The sequence below is a fragment of the Tiliqua scincoides genome, chromosome 4 (assembly GCF_035046505.1).
Source record: "Tiliqua scincoides isolate rTilSci1 chromosome 4, rTilSci1.hap2, whole genome shotgun sequence".
Classification (NCBI taxonomy): Eukaryota; Metazoa; Chordata; class Lepidosauria; order Squamata; family Scincidae; genus Tiliqua; species Tiliqua scincoides.
In genome coordinates, this window is record NC_089824.1 from 23,137,274 (window position 1) to 23,162,233 (window position 24,960).

Consider the following 24,960-nt stretch of genomic DNA (forward strand, 5'->3'; position numbering starts at 1 on the left):
CAATGCAAAAGAAACTACTTTTTAATATACATATTTTAAAATATATATGATGCATCGGGAAACTTGAAAGCTCCCAAAATATGCTGTTTGGGCAAGTCACGTGACACTGTTTAAAAGGCACTTGGGAACAGACCACTCCATTCAACTCTACGAGGACACTGCTTTTGGTTCTGCCTTTATCGTTTGGAGACACCCAGTGTGCGACTTCCGGAGCCCATGAACTGAGTCTGGTATGAAAAAAGCTCAGAAAAGTCTCAGGGCTCAGAGTTGAGCCCTGTCAGGGCTCAGAAAAGTTTAGGAAGTTGGCATCACAAGGGAACGTGCCTGATTTGTGTCCTAGACAGCAGGGATGGCACAGATCATGGCCAGTCACCCCCAGCTGCGCCACCTCCTCAGTCTACGGGAACTTCTCGTGCAGTGGCCCAACTGCTGGCTCCCTAAAGAGTCCGGCGCGACTGCTTTGCGCAGAGGCTCCCTGCACGGAGTTCGCCTAGCCTCGCCTCTCTCTGCACGGAAGCGCCTGCCAGAGGCGGGCACAGCCTCCCGAGCAGCTGCCAGCGCGTTTTGGCTTCCTCCACAGCAGGGACCCTCTCACAGCGGTCCTGGGAAGCGCCCTTCGGGGGGGGGGGGGGCTTTGCACGCCCTGGGCTGCGGAGGGGGGCGAGGAAGCCGGTTCCCTGCCGCTCTGCGCGCCTGGCAAGTTCTTCCTCCTCGCGCACACACCGCCCGCAGGCGAGAGCAGCTGGGGACGCGCAGCGCGCCTGGCCTGCCAGCCTGCCTGCCACTCTTCGGCTTCCAGAAAAGTTACGGGGGGGGGGGGGGAGAAGACGCCCCTTCCCCGCTTCTTCCCCCACTCAGAGCCCCAGCCTAGGCTTGCCTCCTCCGAAGTCAGTCCCACCGGAGTCAACGGGGCTTCCTCCCAGGAAAGAGTGGGGAGGGTGGCAGCCTGCAAGCCCCCGCCTAGGCATGTCTCCTCACAGTCCATGGGGCTCACTCCCAGGACGGTGGGGAGCGGGTGGCCGCCTCCGTGCGCGCTAAGTTCGGCGCCAACTTTTCCGTGGCGAAGCCCTGACCGGCGGAGGGCTCCTGAAGGGGGGCGGGCAGGCGCAGCTCCCTCCAGGTCACCAGGCTCCCTGCAAGCTCCCACCGGGGCGCAGCCACTGCTGCCGCTGGCCGGCCTCGCCTGCCGCGCTCCTGGAAGCTCCAGCACCCCCTTCCTCGGCCCCTCGGTTCAAAGAAACTTACGCTTGATCTGCCGGGGCTTGCTCTGTTTCCTTCGGGACATGCTGCCTGCCTGGCTGGCTGGCGGCTGCGGCTGCTGGTGCTGCGGCTGCTCCGGCTTCAGGTGCACTGAGAGTGTGAAAGGGGGTGCAAGGTAAGTCGTGCGGGGCGGGGGAGAGCGGGCAAGCGCGAGGGAAGGAGGAAAACGGGGGGGGCGAGGCGAGGCGAGGCAACGTGCCGGGTTCGCAGGCAGCAGCTGACGGGAGATGACAGGCGAAGAGGAGAAGCAGCAGCAGAGGGAAGGCGGCTGGGTGGGCGCGCGCGTGTCCGCGCGAGGGAAGAAAGGGAGAGGGGATGGGGGCGCTGGCTGCGGGGGGGCGCAGGGAGGGGGAGGCAGGAAGAGAGGGGAGGGAGGGGGCCGCGCGCTCTGCTCGCTCGCTCGCTCGGTGCTGCCTTTCGCTGTGCAGAGGCTGCCTCCGCTGCCGCCCTCCTCTCCCAGCAGCGCTCCCTCAGGCTGGCCGGCTTGGGGGGGGGCGCTGGGGGAAGGGGAAGGCCACGGGAAGACTGGGGAAGGGGCGAGCGGGGGAGGCGCTTGGAGAGGTGGCGGGGTCGGGCCCCTCAGCCCTGGCCGGCTGCGCCCCGAAGCTGCGCGCTGGCCAAGTCCGGGGCTTGTCCCGGAGTTGGGAGGGGGCTCCTTGGGTGGCTGGCTGGCCAGGCTCCCCTCGCTCCTCGCCCTCCCGCCGGCCGGCCGCGCTGCCGCCCGTCCCTCTCCAGAAGCCCGGAGCGCACATGCAGGCGCGCGCGCGCTCAGCGGGCAGGGAAGGGAAGCGGGACGCCCCGGCAGCCCCGGCGCGGCGCTGCGCGGAAGAAGTTGAGCGGAGCCCTGAGAACAATGCTAGTGGAGGGCACGTGTGTTTCCCCCCCTCGGGGCGCGGTGGTCGAGGGCCCTTCAGCCATCCTCGTGCCGCGGGGCTCGCGTGGACAGGTCCCGGTGGAAGGAGACGGCAACCAAAAGAACCCTCCCGAGCTACGCTGGAGCCCGCTTGGCGTTCGCATCGGGAATGGGTCCTGCCACTCTTCAGTCAGTGGCGTAGCTGGGGAGGTAAAGCTCGGAGTCTTGCAGGGAGCCTCGCCGCAGCGCGCAAGGGGCCCCTCCCCTTCAGAGCCATGCAAGACTTCGTGCCCTGCTCCCCCTCTAGCTACGCCACTGAACGAGAGTATTAAGGAAAAAGTCCGTTTTGCTCCCTCCACCTGGAATGGCTCCAAAGGGGAGGGGCCCCTTGCACGCTGCAGCAAGGCTCCCCGCAAGATTCAGGCACAATCCTAACCAGGTCTACTCAGAAGTAAGCCCTATTTTGTTCAATGGGGCTTACTCTCAGGAAAGTGTGGTTAGGATTGCAGCCTTAGTACTTTGCCCGCCTAGCTACGCCACTGAGAGCACTTTCCTTACAAGTTCTTTAGGTCGCCCTGTCTGGAATGGCTCCAAAGGGAAGGGGCCCCTTGCACGCTGCAGCGAGGCTCCCTGCAAGACTTAATGCTTTGCCCCCCTCTAGCTATGCCACTGAGTGACAGCTCTCAGGACAAGTACTTGGAACTTCCTGCAGGTAAAAAAAAGCCTAGACTGAAGTCAGTCCCACTGAAGTCAGTCAGTTGCTCAGTGAGGCTGACTTCCCAAAATTAAGTGTGCATTACATATTGCGATGCTGTCATCACTTCCCTCAGTTTGGGGATGACATTGGTTCGATTGTATTCACATAGTGACCACTTCATAATACTGTTTTGAGTTCCTAACTGTTTTTTGAAGGGAAATAAACAAGACCCTTGATTAGAGCTGTAGTCGGATCTACTGGGAAATAAGCCCTGTTGAATTCAGGGGGATTTCAGAGTAGACCTGCACGTGTCATGAGTGAAAATCTCCTTGTTCACATGCTGAATAAGCGCTGAGAGGGATTCTTTTAGGCCTCCTCAGCTAAGTCTACCTCTGAAACCTGCTCGACCCTGGGACTTGTAAAAATAAAGAGATGCCTTCAAGCCAAGAATAATTATGTGCTAGGCACTGTATATAAAGGAACATGTATATTAATAATATTGCATAACAGCAATTGCACTGCAATTAAGGAAGGATTAATGGACATTTATACCAGTCTGCTTAAAAAACATTAAAATTCACATGTCATTAGCTAAGAGTTCTCACTGGATAGCACTTCTAGTAGAACATTTCTGGGCTTGGACCTTGATAACTCCTTCTAGATGTTATACAAAAGTTCCAGTGGAAAAAGCAAAGGTCTATGCCCCTCCCCCCCAAATCTACAATCCACTTTTGTGAAATCCTTCTTGGAAAACATATCTTTCTGCCAACATGTTTTCATTGCAGGCAATTATTATCATTTATTATTTGTTTAGGGCTTAAAATAATCTAAGCATTTTACACATCATTTAAAAATAAGTCCCTGTTAAAAAACTTTCAAGTTAAGTAAAGATGAAAAAGGAAAGGAAGACAGGAATAATAAAAGTTTTATTATTATTAAGTTACAGGAGAACAAAGAAGTGGGTGAGAGGTTGACGGATGATAGAGAAGGAGCACCCTTCTCTTGATCTACCCTGTCTTCTGGACCCTAGACACCTGATGATGCAAGTCCAGCATGGACTCAGGGTGGAGGTCTCAGAAGGCGCTGCTCAAGGACTTAAAGACAGACTGGTGGTTGGTAACAAAGTGGTCATGTTACCATCTCCTTGCCTTTTCTTTTTTTTTTTAACCTTCCAAAAAAACCACAGAAGGGTCCCTGCAATGTACAATCTTCCTTCCCCCCCCCCCCCCACACACTTCACCTGTTATAACAACATTGGATTGCAACTAACAAGGAGATTATGCCACTACCTAGGAGAGGTTGCACTGGTAGTACAACTGTCAGTACCCATTGTCATTATAACTGGTGGACTGTGTTATTTTCTTGTATGGGTGAGAGAGAGAGAGAGAGAGAGAGAGAGAAGAGTGGCCAGATGGAAAAAGAGGGCAGGGTTTCCTCATCTTTAATAGTTGTGTAAAGCAGAAGGAATTATTTTGGTAGCTATATCTTTATCACCCTTGCACGATAAGGTGCACCTGAAAAAATGTCTTGTGGATGAAACATATAGGAGCCCGTCCCTCTGTGATTACCCTAACATAATGAGAGAAAACAGGCAGTTATTATGAAAACTTTGAAGTAGATCTCATATCTCAATTAGGAATTAAAAGTAGGTCCTTGGTCTGGAAAGGATGAAGATTATCATTCTAGGGTACTGAGCTGAACAAACTATTTCAGAATCTAGAACTCACAACTGTGAGCAAAGATTCTAGATACACAGATTATTTGTGTGCATAGTTTATTTAAACTATGCCCCTTTAAACACAGTTTAAACCTTTAAACCCTTCATTTAAACACAGTGCCCCTGGGGGCTGGGGATAAGAATAGGCCCTCAGTTTGGCTGTACTTGTCTTAAGAGGCGATTAAACAGCCACTGGGTAGATGGAACTCATTAACCTGGGAAGGCAGCTCATCTGAGAGAAGGGAAACTCTGATCCCAAACCTCCACTGCCTTGTGGCTACATCCAGTTATGGAAAAGGCTTCAGGTGTCAACCTCGAGGCAAAATCCAGAGCCGGAGTCCCTGAGGCAGTTCATGGCTGAACACAGTCATGTTCTGGCAACTCCTGCGACGCCACTGGAACCAACCATATTGGCTTCTGCCTTTCCATTGGATCATTTCAGTGATGTGGAGAGGGGGGATTTGCTGTGTGGGTAACAGTCTATCCTCCATATCTACTTTACCCAGGCTTTACACTGGAGAGGACACTCTGTTCCAGAACCACTATTCAGAGCGCAATACCATAGTCTTCCGAGACTGAAGGATGCCAACGACACAGTTTATTTAAAAGCTTTAGCTCTGTTATAAATTATCCATGAACAGGTTATGCTCCTCATCAAATTTATCTGCTATTCAGTTTTTTTCCTTGGAAGAAGCATTTAACTTGAGGGTCATTCACCACTATCAATATTCATTATATGAATCCATATAACTTCTAGAAACATATGGGGTAGTTTTTGCTTCTTGTTGGGTTTCTTTTTCCTTGTCACAAGCTTTCTGAGAATAACACTGGCTCATAGTCATGATGGCTATAGGCTATCTCCAGGTTCAGAGGCTGTGTATCTAGAAACCAGTTACAAGGGATCAGTGATGGGAGTTTGGTATTCCTTCATTTCTTGCTTGTGAGCTTTTCAAAGACAACTGATGAGTCACTGTGAGAAACAGGGTGCTGGGCTAGATGGGCCTTTGGCCTGATCCAGCAGGGATCTTCTAATGTTCTTAATAATATTTATGTAAACCTAGTTTACCATACACATTTGGAAGATTTTCACAATGGCTGTGAGAACATTAATGTTGCAAATGAGATTCAAAATATGTCAACTTCTTTGCTGTCTTTTTAGTTAGAAAAAAAAATCAAATTTGAATAAAGATTAACTAATATTCTTTAAGCAGTATTTTATATCAGATGTGCAGCATCTAGCACACTGCAGTTTCTGTACTGGCCGACCTTATAGAACTCTCATTCAAATTTATATATTTGTTTTATGCTGCCCTTCAACATAAATATTTCTAGTATGGCATGTAAGTTTACAATATAATGCAAAGCCAGCCTTCAAACAAGAGAGAGATGGGGAGCTAATAAAAGCAGCAAAAGATTGAAAAACCTGGGAAAATGGAACCGTTTTTGCCTGACACCAACAAGATATTGGGGTAGGCACCAGACGAGCCTCCTTGGGGAGAGCATTCCAGAAACAGGATGTGAGAACTCAGAAGACCATGCCCTCAGTATTCACCATTTGCCTAACAGAAGGAAGGAACAATTCTCAGGAAATTCTTCAACAATTAATTCAGGGTACAAGCAGGTTCATGCTGAAGCAGACAATCCTTCAGGCACCCAGACCCCAACCATAAAGGACTTTAAAGGTAACAACCAATACTATGAATTAGTATACTGGCTCCCATACTGTGGGATTAAATACTATGAATTACTGTACTGGCCTGGGATCCCGTACAGTTGCTTGGACACTACCAAGATATGTTCCCATCACCCTGGTTACTGAACAAATATATGTGAAGTGTTTTGAACATTAAAAGTGTTCTCTCCAAAGGGCTCTAGGCTTTGACCTTGATAATCCACTCATGATTTTATTGCAGTCATTTTAGTGAGACAAAGAAATCAAAGGGGTCTGCTTCTTCTGTCCTAACACACACACCAACCTTTTTAGAAATCATAGAAAAATAAATATATGCACATAAATGCTAACTATTATTTTAAAAAGCTCTGTGAATTATGAGTTCCAAAAGGTATGTATTCAATTATGTCTGCTACATTTTCCAAATACTGTTATTTCTCCTCTAAAGTTCAACTTTTCTATTTTTATGACGGAAATTCTGTAATATTTAAATGCTCTGTTCTTTTTTATTTTTTAACTTTTGACATTGTTGAAGCTGCATTTTGAAAAGTCAAGAGAAAAACCAAAATGCTTTCTTAATTTACCCTGACCAAAAAGAAAATTTCAGCTACATAATGGTAGATAATACCATGCTATTTAAACTTATTTCATTACTGGGTCAGGCGGAAAGGTAGGCTATATGTTTCAACAATAAAATAAAATACAATTAGAAGTCATTTAGGCTAAGGAAGAATTGTTTAAAACAAAGACCAAAACTCTATTTCATCAAAGAGGTAGAAGAAGCTAGAAAAAACCAGAAACCCTGAAGAACTGTTACATCCTGAGCAAACCTAACTACACTGCAAAGCAAACCTGACTTTACACTGTTCTTTATAGCACTCATCTAGTTGCAGCATCTGCAAATGAAGAAACAGGAGGACAGAAAGAGGAAGCCAAGCATAACATATGGCTAGGAGACCTGGAGAGATAGATCTCAGGAATGTTCTGCAACTTCCTCTGCCCTCTTATTTATTAATTTTTACATTACCATTACATATAGAGCTGTATCCTGCCCTTCAAATAACATTTCCAAGAGTGTCTTAAAGGCCCAGTCCTATGAGCCCATAGCACTGAGTGTCGGAAGGTCACCGGCCGATGCTAAGTGGCACCACTGGCCAGTGGTGTGGCTGTTCAGGGCAGGGGAGGCATTTCAGAGTGGGGGAGGGTGGAACAGGGGAAGGACCAGCCCAGGAGAGAAGTGGGACTGGCAGAGTCCTCCTTTGCCGGATCCTGCTTCGAGCTGCAAAGCCTGACATGGGACCTCTCAAGTCTGCACCAGCAAATTAGCTGGCACAGACTTGAGTAACCCCATTGCAAGACCCCATTGCAAGAAAAGACCTCCAGCACCCTCTGTGGTACCGCTGTGCCACAGCACCGCTGCACCCAGTGGCCCTCGGAAGGATAGGACTGGGCTGCCAGTTAGCAAGAATTAAAACATAAAATACAAAAAAGGTACACTATCTGTAGCAAAGATAAAGTGACAGATACTACTGCATATTAAAATAAAACTATAGATAATACAGCATAAAACTATTCCAAATTCAGTTCTTTATGGGTTTTCATAAGCTTGGGAAAAACTCGGGGAAAGCTGGTCTTTGTGCAGCACCAAATAGAATACAGGCACGTCCCTGGGTGTTCTGTTCTGGAACCCCCCGCAGTTTTATGAAACTAAGGATACAAGTGAACACCTCCCTCCCACCCTTCGGAGGAGAGCTTCACTCCTCTTGCCTCCGGAGGTAGCACTGAGCCTAGCATTGGCCACAGACACGTGCCTGCAGCCTCTGCCAGGCTCAAACTGAGCCCTAGAGCTGAAAAAAACATCACTTCCTGTTTCTCCATGAAACCAGAACTGATGTGTTAAAGCCTTATAAGGCATTTGGAGGCCCAGGGAAGCCATCAAGGGCTTCCCTGGGCCTCCTAATTCCTTATAAGGCTTTAACACATCAGTTCTGGTTCACGGTGAAACCAGGTGAAGCGACATTTTTCAGCTCTAGAGCTCTGTCTGCGACCTCTGCTGGATTCAGAGGAGCAGGGAACAGATCCTCTGCTGCTGAGGTGGCGCAGTCTCTGAGCCAGCACAGCCAAATGTAGAATAGCTGCCAACGCGCATGACGGCATGTTTACAAAACTGGACTGGTGCTGAATTGGCCATGCCAGTTAGGACTGCACCATTATTATTTATCTGATTTTCCATCTCAAAGTTTCTACAGCAATTTAGACTCATGACAACACTGCAGCTTGGATTAGTAAGAGAAATGATGGCATGTTCAAGGCCATCCAAGTCATTATAAAAGGATTTGAACCAGAGTTTCTCACATTCATCTCAGCATTTTAGCTCTCACTGTTCGTAAGGTTTTTATAATTGGCACACCTAGCTACTTTTAATATCCAGGACAAAGGTAAACAGAAGTTCTTTTTGCTGCAGAGTTTTGCAGATATATATACAAACCTCTGTGAAGACAGCATCTTGGCCAACCTAAAAGGTGAGTTCAGGGCAACTGAACTTATTTCTTCCAGATCTAGCAAATCCAGGCAGCAGATGCAGAATGATTCTCTATCATTTATGGATGACACTATGAAGCATGCATTTTAATCTTAGGGCAACGTTAGCACGAATATATAAATAGGCTCAGAAATCATGTAAGCAAAATTACCATTTGATTACTGGTTTGCTGGCTAAAAATACATCCAGAGCTGCACTGTTGTCACATTTTATTGCAGTTTTGTCCCCCACTGTCACAGGACTGATCTTAGCATATATTGTTCCCAGAATTGTAGACTTCAATTTCATTCCATCGGCCACACTTCATTTATAGAATTGTACCCCAAAACCCATACATCTGCCACTCACTGTGTAAGGTCAGTGCAGACAGTTATTACAATGCGCATTACTAGTTTCTCTTAACGCTTTTTAATAAGATATCACTCTACTTTGTACTGTGGATTTTTCAGCCCCTTGTTGAAAAATTACTATAGTCAGTGACTGTATTTGGATGTGGTCCGCAGCCCAATCCTATCCTCAGCAGGGTGCAGCATCAGAATGGCAACTGCTGTACCCAGTGGTCTCCTCAGGTGGCCTCATCGGGGCTTCTCATGTCTACACCAGCTATTTTGCTGGCGCAGATTTGCGAACCTCCATATCAGGCTTTTCAGCTTGACACAGAGGATAGGATAGAACCCCCCCCCAACCAGTTCCTTCCCCACACCACCACCTGCACCACCACCTGGAATGCCTCCCCTACCACACACCTGAAAATCCATCATCATCAACTGGCAGTACGAATTAAAACTTTGGGCACTCCTCTGTCCAGCGCTGACCTGGCACAAGTGCTCCCTCCTCACAGGGTGCCATAAACCTGCTTTATGGCACATTAATGACACCCAGCACTGTCAGGAGCTCAGCACTGGTGCTGGAGGCCCATAGGATTGGGCTCCCAGTGCAGCTAAAAGATAACTAGTTTGTATAGTGTAGTTGGGGGGAAACTAAAATGCAATGTTCTGCTCTAGATGCAACATTAATCCATACTATACTGTGCTAACAGATTTAGGGTTCAATCTTAACCAACTTTCCAGCACTGACCTAGCTGTGCCAATGTGGCATGCACTGCATCCTGCAGTGGGTAGGCAGTCAAAGGGGCCTCCTCAAGGTAAGGGCATGTTTGTTACCTTACCTTGGGGCTGCATTGAGGCTAGGTCAGTGCAGGAAAATTGGTTAGGATTGCACCCTTAGTATTAGTGGCAAAGCTTATTTATTTGTTATATTTATTTTCCACCTGTTTTCTGGGTATGTAGGTGATGTTAAGAGAATGTCACTGCCCCAAGGTCACCTAGTGAGCATCATGACTGAGAGAGGATTGAACCCAGGTCTGCCGTCGTCCTAGTCTGACACGTTAACTACTGCCCTACACTAGCTTGTCTATTTGTGTCTACTATCAAAGAGCGATGGGGCAGTCAGAAGGGTCTTTGGGTGCCATTGTCTGAACTAGTCTAATATTGAGGCTTCACATCTTGCCATCTGCTTAGCTACTCAGATCCTAAAGAAGGGCAGACATAAGGATGTGGGCAAACAAGGACAAATCAAGAAGGGGAATAAAAGAGGGGTAATTGGGGGCTCTGAGAAAGCAACAGGCAAAGGGGGAAAGGAAAGTTATGAAGGAGGATGTGATCAGGTGGTGACCTTAAATGACAACCAAAAGGGAAAATTTTGAGAGGCAAATGAGTGCCAGGTAAGAAAGTATGAGCAGAGACGCAATATATACATGGCCAGAAGCTGCAGAGGTAAGGAAGGGTGAAGTTCACATCTTGATCTGAAATACAAACTCTTCCAGTAGGTCTCTAGTTTCTCCTAATCTCCAGCCCTTGATTATTATTTATTACTTACTGCAGATGAAAGGATTACCAATGCACGATTCTCTTTCAAGTTCCTTGACTAGAAACAGCAAAGAAAATGTCAAAGATCTAGTACTTTGCCTGGAGCTCTCTAGCACCAAAGGAAAAGCGCTATTAACTTTAAAGAGAGCTGGATCAGACCATAGTTGACTTACAACAACATAAGACAAACTTTTAAATACAAATACAGAGTCAGAGTTCTAAGCTTTTAATGTTCGCTGCATCAGCATATCACCGATATAATCATCTTAAACTTTTACCAAAGATTGCACTCAGACTAAGCTACATCACAAACTGCTTTGCATTACCACCCAGTGACATTGCAAGGTGCACTTAAAAACGATACTTCCTAAAGCTTTTCATAATTCCTTTAGAGATGAAAATGGTTATATTTCACTTTATGCTGATGACATATTGCTTTTTCTTGTGGTTAGCATCGCTTACCTGATATGACTTCTGTCTCATAACCATAGCTAAACCTCCAGCTGCAAAATTAATTTGATTAAATCCAGTGCTTGACCTTGTCAGTTAATGTCCTTAGACAGCTATTTGGAAGCGACTACTTTCTAGAGTCTTCTAAACGTTTCACCTGTGTTGGAATATTTATATTACCACCACTGTATTCTTTGCCCTGCATTGCAAAAATTTCCCCAAATCTTTCCTGAGTTTAAGATGAAAGGTCCAATCATATCCAACTTTCCAGCACCGATGCAGCTGCAGTGCAGTACCAAGGTAAGGGAACAAATGTTCCCTTACCTTGAAGAGGCCTCCATGACTGCTTGCCCACTGCAGGATGCAGTGCACACCCTATTGGCACAGCTGCTTCAGAGCTGGAAAGGTGGATAGGATTGGGCCCTAATTTAAATAGATGGGCTTCCATCCACTGTTCACCCTAAGCTACATGGCCACATGACCGCATAGCTTGAAACAGCCTGATGTTTGGAATTCAGTTTCCCAAAAGTCCAAACGTCCAGAGTCTCCACCCAACCACCACGCAGCCACAGAAGGACTCTGTGCAGTGGTGAGAATTGTTAGAGGGATGATTGCATTCCTTCAGGTCGAGGGCTACCTACCTTAAAACAAATGTAACTTCTAAATGACCGAGGGCCCAATCCTATCCAACTTTTCAGCACCAAAGCAGCCTTTAGGTCAGAGAACAAATATTAGCTTGAGGAGGTCTCTGCTCTCCCATTGCAGGATGCAGTGTGTGCCCTGTTGGCATGGTCGCATCATCATTAGAAAGTAGGATTAGGCCCTGGATAATATAATTTAGCCATTATCAACAATGGGTTGTGTCCTAAAGAGCGAGTGCAATGGTGTGAACAGAAGTTGTCTTCCCTACTCCCTACTTCCAATGGCAGCCCCATGAAATCCTCTGAAGAAACAAAACAAAAACACTACTGTATATTGAGAGAGACCTTCAGAAACAATGTAGGATAAGGGGCAGGAGGCTACTGTGGGAGAAGAAAATGGCCAAAAATTGGGCAAAAGCAGAGCTCACAGAAGCTGCCCTCCATGCATGTTTCAGCCATTTTCCACTCCTTCAGCAGCCCCCAACATAATCTCACATCATTCCTGACGTTCCCCCAAACTTCAGGAGTGATTTTTCAGGGAGCGGGGAGTTCAAGGAAGTGCTATAGGGTAAAGAGGGCTGTGAAGATAGTTTGAATGAGTGCTATTGTCTTTATGCTCCATAGGATATAACCCCATTGGCTATGATCTTAAATAAATTTGTTTGGAAGTAAAATCCATTAAAATGAACAGAATTACTCTGTAAGCATGTTTCCTAGAGAGATACTAACATCCATGAGCCTAAATGCACTTTACATTGGTTTTGTACCAGTTTAACTGTTAATGGATTCCTGGAAATTGTAGTTCGGAGAGGGTGTTAAGAATTATTTGTTGGAGATCACCAGCCTCAACCTCACTCATTCACTGTTCTACGGATTCTAGAGTTACCAGGTTTAGTAGAAAGGGCTGCTAAACTGTTTGAAGTTTGTTTTGTAATTTCACCCCTAGGACAATTTACAAACAGGGTTGCAAACCCTCCAGCATTGGCCTGGAGACTCCAGAAATCAGCATTAGTTTCCAGGTGACAATCCTGTAACTCTAGTTCCATCAGCACAAGGCCTCAGTAGGACTGGGGCCTAAGCCTAACTGCCAATAGGGGAGGCCACCTGGGCAATCTTTTCAGCCTCCTTCTCCAGGAAGCCACTCCCACCAACAACCTCAGTATATGTACAGCCCACATTCTGCCAATCTTTTGTCCCTTCACGAACCTCTCCAATTGGGGTGGAATGGGACCTTTTCACGCTCCTAGAAGAACACACCTTAATCAAGCCACGAAACTCCTGGTTGCGCACCCAGAAGATTTCCATCCAGAAACATCTTTGTATTCTTTGTATTCCTATTACTCCTGCTCTAGAGGAAGAATTTTGTCCTGTTTCTTCCCCACTGAAGGTGTCCACACCATCCATTTTTGAGTCTGTCCTGCCAATAGAGACTTCCATACTGTTTTTCCTACTTGGAGAGCCTCTTGCCTCAGTAGCTGCCCTAACCTCCAGTGGAGTTACTTTCCTTGTCCACCAAGGGACACCTTTCTGGCTACATTTTGCATTTTTCCTTTTTCCCTGGGATCCAAAGCCATACAGCCCAGTCTCATTTCACCAAGCGGCTTGTTGGTCTAGGGGTATGATTCTTGCTTTGGGTGTGAGAGGTCCTGGGTTCAAATCCTGGACAAGCCCTGTTTTTATGTTCTTATCTTTACTCAGCGTGTGGTCGGTCTGTGGAACTCCTTGCCACAGGATGTGGTGCTGGCGTCTAGCCTAGACGCCTTTAAAAGGGGATTGGACAAGTTTCTGGAGGAAAAATCCATTATGGGGTACAAGCCATGATGTGTATGCGCAACCTCCTGATTTTAGAAATGGGTTATGTCAGAATGCCAGATGCAAGGGAGGGCACCAGGATGAGGTCTCTTGTTATCTGGTGTGCTCCCTGGGGCATTTGGTGGGCCGCTGTGAGATACAGGAAGCTGGACTAGATGGGCCTATGGCCTGATCCACTGGGGCTGTTCTTATGTTCACAGAAGGACATCATACTGTGCAAATTAAGCATAGGTAATTTCTCTTCTTTCTCCCTCTAACCCTCATAACTCCTCCTGCCTTCTATAAGCCTCAATTCCCAGTGCTTGTTTCAAACCTACCACTGATTTTCCTCTTCTCTCTCATTGGGTCCTCTCTGGAAGAAGAAACTTAGCCCAGCTGACAACCTAACTCACAGCCTGTCTCTTTGCTTCCTTCTTTTAACCTATTCCTGCACAAATGCAGCTATTCACAAGTATTTTTTCATCCACAACCATTTAAACCTCTGTGCAACTCGTCTTTCATAACTTAGGAAGCAGAGCACAATCTCTCCACTCTCACTTTCCCTCACCTGGGGAGCTCTGCAGTCACTTGCACCCAGCTCACTACACCCAGGAATGGCTGCTGCAGGGGCTGGAGGGTGCACCCCAGTCCCTGCAGCCCCGTCAGAAGGGAAAGTGGAGTGATCGCACTCCGCTTCCGGTTTAGCGGAGCGGGGTGCGATCGCCCCGCTTTCACTTTCCCTGACCTGGGGAGCCCTGCCAAAGTTCACACAGGGCTCCCCGCACCCCCAGGAGGCTGCAGGAGGCTTGGGCAAGTGTACCCAAGCCCCTGCAGCCCCCTGAGCGGCGCAATCCTGGGGATTGCACCGCTGCCTCCTCCCTGCCTCCTGCCTGCCTCCTCCCCTTAAGGGGAAAGGGACCACTGGTTTGAATACCACTGGTGTATGTGTTTGCACATGTATTGGAAAATGCATGTTTGAGAGGAGTGTTGGCAACAAGACTGTGGGCGCAATCCTACCCTGCGCTGCAACAGGCAAGCCAAGAGGCTGGTGCTGTATCCAGCGCGGGATAGGAGCCCAAAGTAGCACAGCCAGAGGTAAGGGGAATCTTAGGGTAAGACACCCTAGCCCCTATGGGTCTCCTCAGACTTGCACCACCTCCTGAGGTGGCACAAGTCCAAGGAGAGCAGAGCAGATTGAAATTGCTCCTAACTCCCTGGGAACTGGGGTTGGAATCTGGCATAACTGCTGGGTCTTAGCCCTGCCTCCCGCTCCCCACCTGTCTGCCCCGGGGCTGTCTACCGCCTACCCTTCCCCCACCCCAGAACACCTCCTCCCTGCCCACTCCAGATCCTTGTGTCAACCTCTGCAGGCCAGCACAACACTGTGCTGGCTTTGCCGACTCCCAAGGAGACGCCAACGTACCTTATGGCACGTTTGTGACCCTCCTAGGCTGGCGCAAGGGACTTGTGCCTGCCCAAGGGCACCTCTGGATTGTGCCCTGTATTATTTTATTTGCTAAAGGGAATTACTTCCACTTCCTGTTTCATATTCTGGTCATATTACAGCAGCAGACACTGGAGATGGGTGGAAACCATTTTTAAGTTTGTTATTTTGACTCTTTTTGATAGCATGCTGCAGTCATATGGGACTAAAAAATGTCTTAGGATGGTCCTCCATGCAGAATTCTATAGGTAAAACCAGCCTTTGAGAAAACAGTGGAGCTAGCACACTTTCCTTTAAAAAATGTCCAAACTTTACAGATGAAGAAACATCCTTATGATGTAGTGCTGTGCATATGATGAAGCCATTGCTTAGTTGTACAGCACATGTTTTGCATGCAGACAGTCTCAGGTTCATTTCTTGGCATCTCTAGTTGCAGAGATGTCAGGTAGCAGAACTAGCAAAGACCCCGGAGACCTAGGAGGTCTGAGACCTTTGAGAATTGCTGGCAGTCAGAGTAGGCAGTACACAGCTAGATGGACTAGTGGGCTTATGCATACAATTTATAACATGTCCTGCATATAAAACAGCTTTTATTCAAGTATATTGCTGGAATTGTTGATATCAATAGAATTAAATGTGATGAAGAAGTAATTTTTCTTGCTTCTCATGTATCCTGTGTAGAAATTCATTTATTATTCAGTTTCATGGTTATACATCAATATCTGATTTTATTAGAGAGCAAATGTAACTGTCAATTGCCACTGCTGTAAGTATTGGATATCTGGTGCTAGAGAAAGCAGAAATAATAAGCATGGAAAATATCAATATGGATTAATGTGAGGGCCATAGAGCTGAGGATTTATTCATTTGGGTTTGGTTGTATAATATATAGTAAAGTGAGATAAATTCATGATTCAGATCTCATTGATCTAGCTGAAGCTCACTGAAGATTGTTGCTGGGTCTTTTTGTTTCTTTGCTTTTGTACATTCTCCCGTAGGAAACTTATATCATGTTGTTTGTTGGCTTGTTAAATTTCTATACTGTCCCATAGCAAGGGTTTACTGATTTGCAGTAAAATCAGTAAAATACAGGCTCCTCTTGCAAGCCCAGACTGTAAGGGGGAGAGGGTTGCAAGCACCTGATAACTCCTCCCCGGCTCACTTTGCTATCTCCCTTTCCCAGGGAATTCAACCATCAACCTGTCCCATCTCAGTATCTCCTCTCATCTGGCATTACGTGGTCTGGTGTCCTGCACATGTCTGCTGACCTCAGGAAAGTCTTTTTTTTTTAATTAATTTTTTTTAATTTTTCCAAAAACAAAATAACAAACACATAACACATAATAATAATAATAATATAATAAACTTTATTTATATCCCGCCCTTCTCCCCGAAAGGGTCCCAGGACGGCTTACAACATGTTAAAAACAGATTAAAAACATAATTTAACAACAAATAAAAAACATATTAAAACACTTTAACAGATACCATAAAAACAGTAGTCAGATACAAAAGTCAGATAAAAAGAGCAACACGCAGCAAATCATAGAGGAATCAGGCCTGTAAAAATACTAAAAGACATAGAAAAGATGTTAAAAAGGCCATGAACTCAGAAGGCTTGTTTAAACAAAAGGGTCTTCAGGCCTCGCCGAAAAGTCTCAAGAGAGGGAGCCATTCTCAAGTCAAGGGGAAGGGAGTTCCATAAAGTTGGTGCCACTACTGAGAAGGCCCTATTTCTTGCCGCCGCCCCACGTACCTCCTTAGGCAGCAGCACTTGTAAAAAGGCCTTCTCTGACGACCTAAGAGGACGAGCCGGATTGTATGGAAGTAGGCGATCTCTAAGATACCCTGGCCCAGAGCAGTATAGGACTTTAAAGGATATATTTAAACATAATACAATACATACAAGACATAAACACAATATTAGAGGGTGCAAGATATCATACATCACTATAACTAATAAATCTTTACATATTTCCTAATCCAGTTCCTCTTCTACATTAGCCTCTTAATATCATTTATCATTTATCTATCATATCATATCATATCAAATATATCATATATATAATACGTTCATCTAAATACCCTATCTTATACTTATACAACTTTATTTTCAACAAAGCATAAAATAATTTTCATTACTCAATCTATATCGGTTTCACTGTTGATCCAAGCTCTCTAAAAATCTGTCCATTTCCACCACATTCATTATTTTCTCTATTAATTCATCTTTCATTGGGATCTTCATGTCTTTCCAATATCTAGCATATAAAATCCTCACAAAGATTAATATCATAATCCAATATCTAACATACTAACAACTTTTAATATCCTAATAATTACATATATTATTTCTCTATCTATAACATCCAAAATTAATATATCCTCATGTCTAAATACATAAACATATACGTAAACATCCAAAACAATATCACCTAAAATTAATTCTAATTCATTAAAATTATCCTCTAAAATTCTAATATCTATTAATATCAAATTAACTAAAATTTTTATACATATTACATATCACCTATAAAGCTTATATAAATTCTCATTGACATCTAATAAGCTTTAATTTCTAACATACAAAATTAACACATTACTGTCTTTCTTTTTATCTATTCCCTTGTCTCCAACCTAAATATCCACAGGTCTGCCAAATCTCTTCTCTAGACTTTAACTTTCCATCTTTTTTTCTAATAAATTTCACATGAATTCCTCTTAACAGATCACGGTTTAATGTACTCGTCCTTCTTGCTAAATCAACATCTTGATGAGTCATTTCCTTCACTTGATCATTCCAATCTATGTCAGTTGGTTGAAGTATTTCTTCTTCCTTCACTTGATCAATCCAATCTGTATCAATTAGTTGAAGTATTTCTTCTCCTTTCTGGTCTGGTGACTTTTGAGTCTTTACCTTACAAGCTATCTCCATTAACATTGTCTCTTCCAATTGTTTGTTTTGTCCGATCTCCAGTGTTTGGATTTATCTTCCATTTCTTTGCTCTTTTGGTGGTCCTCTCCTGTTTGTTGCATATTAGACTCACTTGTCTGTTGAATTAAGATTTCCAGGCTAATTTGGATTTGTAAATATCGATTGCTTGTTGCTTTCCCATTTCCAGTACTTTTTCCATAATCCTTTGTTTTTTCTCATGTGATTCAGATATATGTAACATCTTTAAGTTGTACACTAAGATCATTTAGTTGTGTAGTTAACGCACTCAAACTAGCTTGAACCCACAGATATTGATTTGTTGGTTGCTGTCCCATCACCACTAATTTCTCTATATTGTCTTGTATTATCTGCTTCCATTCTTTCCCTTTTGGTTCCTCTTGTGTTAGTTTTCCCAAGCTGTACTCTGGGGCAGAAAAGCTCCTAACTCTCTCTCCTTTTCCTGTCATCCTTTTTCTTCCTTCTTATATCTTCTTTCTTCACTTGTCAAGTCCTGTTTTTGTCCTTGTAGTATCTTTTTTAGTCCACTAGATGTCCCTAATGTTCTTATTTCTGTTGTTTATATCTTATTTCTGTTATTTATATTTGTTTCTATGTCAACCGCATTCTTTTCCAGGCAATAATCAAAGGAATGTAAACAATCAACCACTTTTGCAAAACAAAAGAAATGCAGGTCTCCTGCCACTCTCCACAGACACTCCACAAGCTCTCCAGAGGAAGACGAAACTGAACACTCCACAACAATAATTGTATTCCAAGACGGTTAATTTATAATCCAACAAATTTTAGATTTATAAAGTTAGAGTTATGCACTCATATTTTCATAACAAGCTCAGCAGATCTCCTCTAAAGCTTCTTCTCACATCAACAAGCAAATAAGCAGAGAAAGCCTCCCCCTCCTTCCTCTTCTCCCAGGAGGGGGAAAGCCTGCCCCTCCTTCTCCTTTTCTCGGGCAAAAGCTTAATCAGGCAGTCAGTTAATGCCAGACACACACAATGGAACAACTCTCACTTGTTTCTTTCAACTTCCTTCCCTGCTTGGAGCCTTTGGCTTAATTTCAACATTGAATCCTCACCATCACCGACATTGATGGCTGGGTTCCCTTGGAGAAAAAACAGTCCCTGGTTGGACCCTTCTTCTCTGTAACCATACACCATCTGTAGGATCAAGGCCTCTTCTGACCACTGATCCTCGGATCTCATCAGACCCGCGATTCTGGGAAGAAATAGCGTGCTTTCCAAGAGCTTTCCAGGAGCTCAGAAAAACATGGCTACTCAGCCACCTCAGGCCCTGCTCCCCCTGCCTGACCTCAGGAAAGTCTTGTGAGATGTTGCAGTCTCTGCCTAGGCACAGATGCCTCAGTATCTGTCTGGCAACACTGTCTCTATCTTGCCTCTCTGAATGGCCATGACAGCAGCTTTCTGTATCCTTTCCCACTCCCTCAGCTGTCTCCAGCACATCAGGACATTCAGAACCACCAGCTGTGGTGGACAGTTCCAGACAACTGGATTTAAGGCCCAATCCAAACGGGCCTGTGTCAGCCCAGTGCCAGTGCACAGTGTCACAATTGTGCTGTAAGGCACACCTGCAACACTTACAGCTGGGCCAGCTGGGTGGAGGACGGAGGACCACCACCAAGCAAGCACTGGGCAGCAGAGTGGTAAGTCTGGGCAGGGGGGAGGCATTCCAGGGCAGGGGGAGGACAGGGGGAAAGTGGGGCAGGAGGGGGAGGAGATGGCAGCAGGCCCTGCCACCATAACCTAACTCGAGGTGACCCATCAGGGCCCCCTGGCCATTACAGAGGGTAAGGGAACATAAGCTCCCTTTCCCCCAGTAGCACCAGCACTGCCTCCCAGTCCCATGGGATGAACTGGTAGCCATTTTGGCACCACTGCAGCCCTGGGTGCTGGGAAGCACAGGATTGGGCTGCCCATTAGCAACTCTGCCACCTAAAATCCAATTGGAAAGGTCTCAAGCAAACCTTCCTGAGCAGAAAAGAAAGAATACTACGTGGGAGAACCAATGTTCTAGGCTACCCTCTTCTGCTCTGTCCTCTAGCTTTTCAAATGTAGCAAGATAAGCGACGCTGTTGTGCTCTACTGCCAAGGCAGTCAAAGAAGAGGAACATACATTTGCTTGAAATATCTTCAAAAAGATGACAATGTAACATTTTAACAATAGAATTGAAACATCTCACTCCCCAGAAACTTACAGCCCAATCCTAATTAACACCCCCCCCCGCCAAAGCAGCCACACCAACAGAGCATGCACTGCATCCTATGGTGGAGGGAGTCAACTGCAGCAAGCATGAGAGGAAGAGTAGGAGCAGCAGTGGTGGCTAAGGACCTAAAATGGGTTGTAGATATTTTTCTGGTATGGCAAAATCAGTGTCTCTTTTTGTGATACTTAATAGTCCCACATAAAACAAGCAAATGTACAAAGCGCTAATTTTCTGATTTTTTTTAAAGTCCTGAATTTGATGGGCATTTGATGGCATTGAGGCTTGCAAGCCCAGAGGAGTTTGTGCGAGTATGAATCTCTGTTAAACAGCTAGTTGAAGTACTACTATTCAAAAGGCTGTTAAATCTTGGCTTGTTTAGGGACATGCCTCTCATTCTTCAGCTGCTATGCAAATGCCCTTGAATCAAAAATATCAGATCACAGTGTGTAGCCTCCATTGTTTCCACTTCCACATGTCCAACAAATCCTCATGATAGGGCAGATGCACACTGTGTGCACATAAACCACAGAACACTACCTACTTTTTATCAACTGCTCCTGCTAGTGGTGTTCAGCAGCACACGTTTTAACTTGCTGATGTCTGAAAACGATTGTGTGCACTGCTATAGTATGAAGAAAAAACAGACAGTCCACTGCCACCTTAAATGTACATGTACATATGATGATAAACCAAAACCTTTTTCTCCAAACCAGGGCTCCATATATGCTCTGATGTGTGCATACCCTCATGCATTGGAATTTTACTCTGTTCATTTCAATGGAAACAGCCAATCTGTTTGCACGTTCCTTTGCTCACATAAGCCTGCAGCATGTTGTGAGTAATACAAATTCAGCGGACAATGTGAACAGTCATATAAAAAATCTTCTGTGATGCTGTCAGTCACTGCATATTCTTTATGTTTTCTTATATGCACAGCCACCAATGTTTGTGTTTATGCACATTTACCAGTCAGCTCATGTTAACTCCAAGCAAAGTAAACCACTATTTTCCAGAGACTCAGAGCCCAATCCTATGCACGTCTACTCAGAAGGAAGCCCCATTAGAGTCAATGGGGCTAACTCCCAGGAAAGTGCCGATAGGATTGGGCTGTCAGAGTAGGTTTCAGCGTTTTAAAACGTACCTAGTTTAGAACATACATTTGTTTGAAATATATTTAAATAGATGACAATAATGTTTTAATATAATAAAATTGAAACATCTTGCTTCCCAGAAACATAAAGCTCAATCCTAATTAATCACCCCCACCAATGCAACGTGTTACACACACTGCATCTTAAGGTGGGGGCAGTAGCAGACCCTCATAGTTAGGGAACTTTTGTTCCCTTACCCTGGGAAAGCCTCTGCTGCCTGAATGGGTCTCTTTGGATCTGTGCCAGCCATTTACTGCCACTGAACTGAGGAGTGTAAGGGAGAGGGAATGGGGATAGGATCCAAGTGCACATTAGTGCCACTGGGATCCACTCCTTCTCTCTTACCACTGTTTCTTCTCTCACTTGCTCCCTTCCTGCCTAGACACTCTTCCATTCCTCCCTCTTCCTACCCTGTTCCTCCCACTGGTCACCCCTGCCCAACATACCTGCACTCCCATGGATAACTTGTTACCAAAAGGGCTGTTTTGTTTTAGGGGAATTATTACAGTGCCCTTATTGGAACCTCAGGATTGCAGGCTGGAGAACAAGACGGCGTAATGCAGAGAAATTCCTTTTTAGCTTAAAGAGGAGACTGGGAGAAAGATAACTTTTAATAAAAGATTATAGTTTTATAACAAAAAGCACAAAGGTAAACATAATGCACATGGAAAAAATGATAAGTATATGTTTACTTGAATCTAGTGTACCTAGCTTTTATGGTGGTTGCATGTAGAGAGTATTTGGTGCATCCGAGGAAATTAGAAAAAGGGAGAGGTTGTAGGGAAGGATTTTGGAGGTCTCTGGTTTGCCAAACCCTGTTGCTAACTAAAGATGGGGAGAGAAGGGGAGAAAAAGGGGGGAAAGAAGGGAAAGAGTGTCAGGTGCAAGATAGTTACATGTCCTGAAGAGCAGTTGGGGGGGGGGTCCTGTGAAGGAGACCCTCTACCTTGGAGGGAGAGTCAGAGAGAGAGCATGTGGTGGGGAAGCCCTCTCTTTAAAAAAGGGTTTTCTGACTCACTGAGCTGGAATGGTAGTTTCCTCCTGCCGCCCAGCAGTGGAGTGTGTAAAACATTGAAAGGATCAGGGTGTTATCAGCAAAATTCAATGGGGTCAAATGTCTGGCTTCTTAGCTGGGGGAACTTACACAATACAATACAATAACCCAGGAAGGCAGTTCAAATTTGCATAGAGTACTTAAGCAGTGATTGAGTTAAAACAATACAATGAATAGGAGACACTCAAACAATGATTTACAATTCCAGACTTCTTCCTAGAGAGGTGGAAGTTGTATAAGCTTGTGACTTGACCAGAGTTTTGGAAGTTTGGCTTGTATGAGAAGTTTGGCCTGTATGATGTTTTAGTAACATAACCAGATATAAAATCACAACTAAGGAAAAGAGATTTTCACGTAACAAGCTGTTGGTGGCTGTGGGCTGCTGACATTGCTGCCATTTGTGGTAGCAGTTCCAAGATGGCTGCTGACAGTGCACACTGTGCGCGGTTGTATGTCCATTTACAATGGTGGAACCTCTGTTCTGCTATTGTAGCTCTTAGTTAGGATCACCACTTCCAACTGCTAATCCTAATCAAATACCTTATAATGATTAGGGAGAATGTTTTGACTATTTGGTCATTGAAAGACAGACATCATATGATGCTTTACCATGGGAGAGGCACTTCAAATTCACTTTCTGGTGATTAAATGTGAATAATCCTTTATTTGACAAAGTAGGAAATTTCATGCAGTCTGTCAAAAAATATAAGCAACAAATATCTTGCATATTAATTTTAATGAACTAGGATTATTCTTGTTTTAATATTATTTTGGATGTTATAGAGAAAATGATGTGTATCTAGTTATTATATTATAGTTATTAGAATATTTTATGCTAGATATTGGAAAGAGCTTAGAATTTTAATGAAAGATGAATTAATAGAAAAAATAAGGAATGTTATGAAAATTGATAGACAGAAATATTGGATTAATAGTGAAAATTGATATAGATTGAGTATTGGAAGCCACTTTATGGTTGAAAATGAATGTATAGGAAGTATAATACAGGGCATTTAGAATAGATATATCTTTTTCTTAATTCTTAATTTTTTAATCTCTTATATGAAGAAATAACAGAATTCACTACGTATGATATGGATAAAGGTTAATAAGAGGTAAAAGTAGAAGAAAAGTAGACTAGGAAGTCTAGAATGATGTACTAACCAAGGTGGTATATGGTAAAATAAATTTTATATATATAGATAGATAGATAGATAGATAGATATAGATATAGATATAGATATAGATATAGATATAGATAGATAGATAGATAGATAGATAGATAGATAGATAGATACCAAATCTATCCCACATCATCCGATGCCATTCAGCCAGGCTGCCAAGGTAACGCTGCATTTGGGGGAGTGAACAGACAGCCTGGGAAAAGTAAGTAAAAATATTTTTTGCTTATACAGGTTGAGCCTCATTATTCGCCTGGCAAAATATGCACTATAGCAAATCAATTTAAAAAACAAAGTTTCTTTGCTCAGGTGATTTAAAAACAGCCTTGCTGACCTTCGTGATGTAAGATAAGAGTCATTAAGAAAACAATCCATCAATCATTCATCCTCCAAGAGCTTAGAAAGGAGCTTCACTCAACCCCTCCCTTCACCAATGCAAAGTGATCACCTTTCTTTCACGTGCTCAAGGGGAAGGGAGGGGTCACCTGGAGAGAGAAGGATTGATGGATTGTCAGCCAGCTGCCCTCTCTCTCTCTCTTTAAGGATGCTATTGTTAAAGGACTGTTCAGTTTTTTAAACTGATTTTAAAGGGATGCATTTTTCCCCTTCTCGAGGGATCAGCACATTCCTTCTCATTTGCAGGGGCCATTCGTTGAGTCAAATCCGTATATTAAAAATCCGTGTATAAATAGGCTGGACCTGTATCTCATTAGGCCACTTGGTTGACAATGGATCCATTGAATCTGTGGAGAGCCACAGATTTAATATTTACCAATAGCAGCAAGAAACCCCACTTCTAATTCACATCACTTAAGAGAGCTCAGGTTGAAGACCAATAACTAGATCGGTTTTGGAAAACTGCAAAAATCATACTATAGTGGCACTATGGAATGGTTAAGAAAATTAATGAACCAATGAAGTAAGAAACTTCTCCATTTCCATGACATGTTTACCTTTATCAAAGATTTAAAGGCAGAACAGCAACCCCTGCATACCATTTAACCAGAGAATTTTTTTTTTTTTTTTGCAGTCTGGGAAGAAATGTAACAGGAAATTTCATTTCTACCATTTTCGTTGCATGAAAAATTTGGCAATTGTTAGTTTTATTGGCACCTTCGTTATTTGCCTTTCAACTTGGCATAGACTTAGATATACACACACACACACACACACACACACACCACACACGGTGGGGGGAGGGGGGAGACAATGACCAGAAAATGAATATGTGATGGCCTATGGATGCACATAAACATGAAGCAATGAGCCTATCTTCAGGGCTATAAAGAAGTGCTGTAAAAGGAAAGCCAGAAAGATATGATTTGTCTGATCTTATAACTAGAAATAATACTGACAGGAGCAAGAACACTGTAAATACTGGAGAAAGGACATGAAATATTTCTTTTTGCAGCTGGAGAAGGATCAACAGGGAAGGGAGATATAACACAGAGTCAACAAAGAAGAT

At 44.4% G+C, this 24,960-nt stretch overlaps 1 protein-coding gene across 2 annotated transcripts in view; it reads right to left on the reverse strand.

Moving 5' to 3' along the window:
- Positions 1-1,971, reverse strand: part of ZFPM2 (zinc finger protein, FOG family member 2) — a 422,481-nt gene extending 420,510 nt beyond the window's left edge. For both annotated transcript variants that reach the window (XM_066626503.1, XM_066626502.1), the window contains exon 1: positions 1,246-1,971. In XM_066626503.1, the coding sequence (XP_066482600.1) occupies positions 1,246-1,285 (40 nt within the window). In that variant the 5' untranslated portion in view covers positions 1,286-1,971. The remainder of the gene's footprint in view (positions 1-1,245) is intronic.
- Between the last annotated feature and the right edge of the window lie 22,989 nt (positions 1,972-24,960).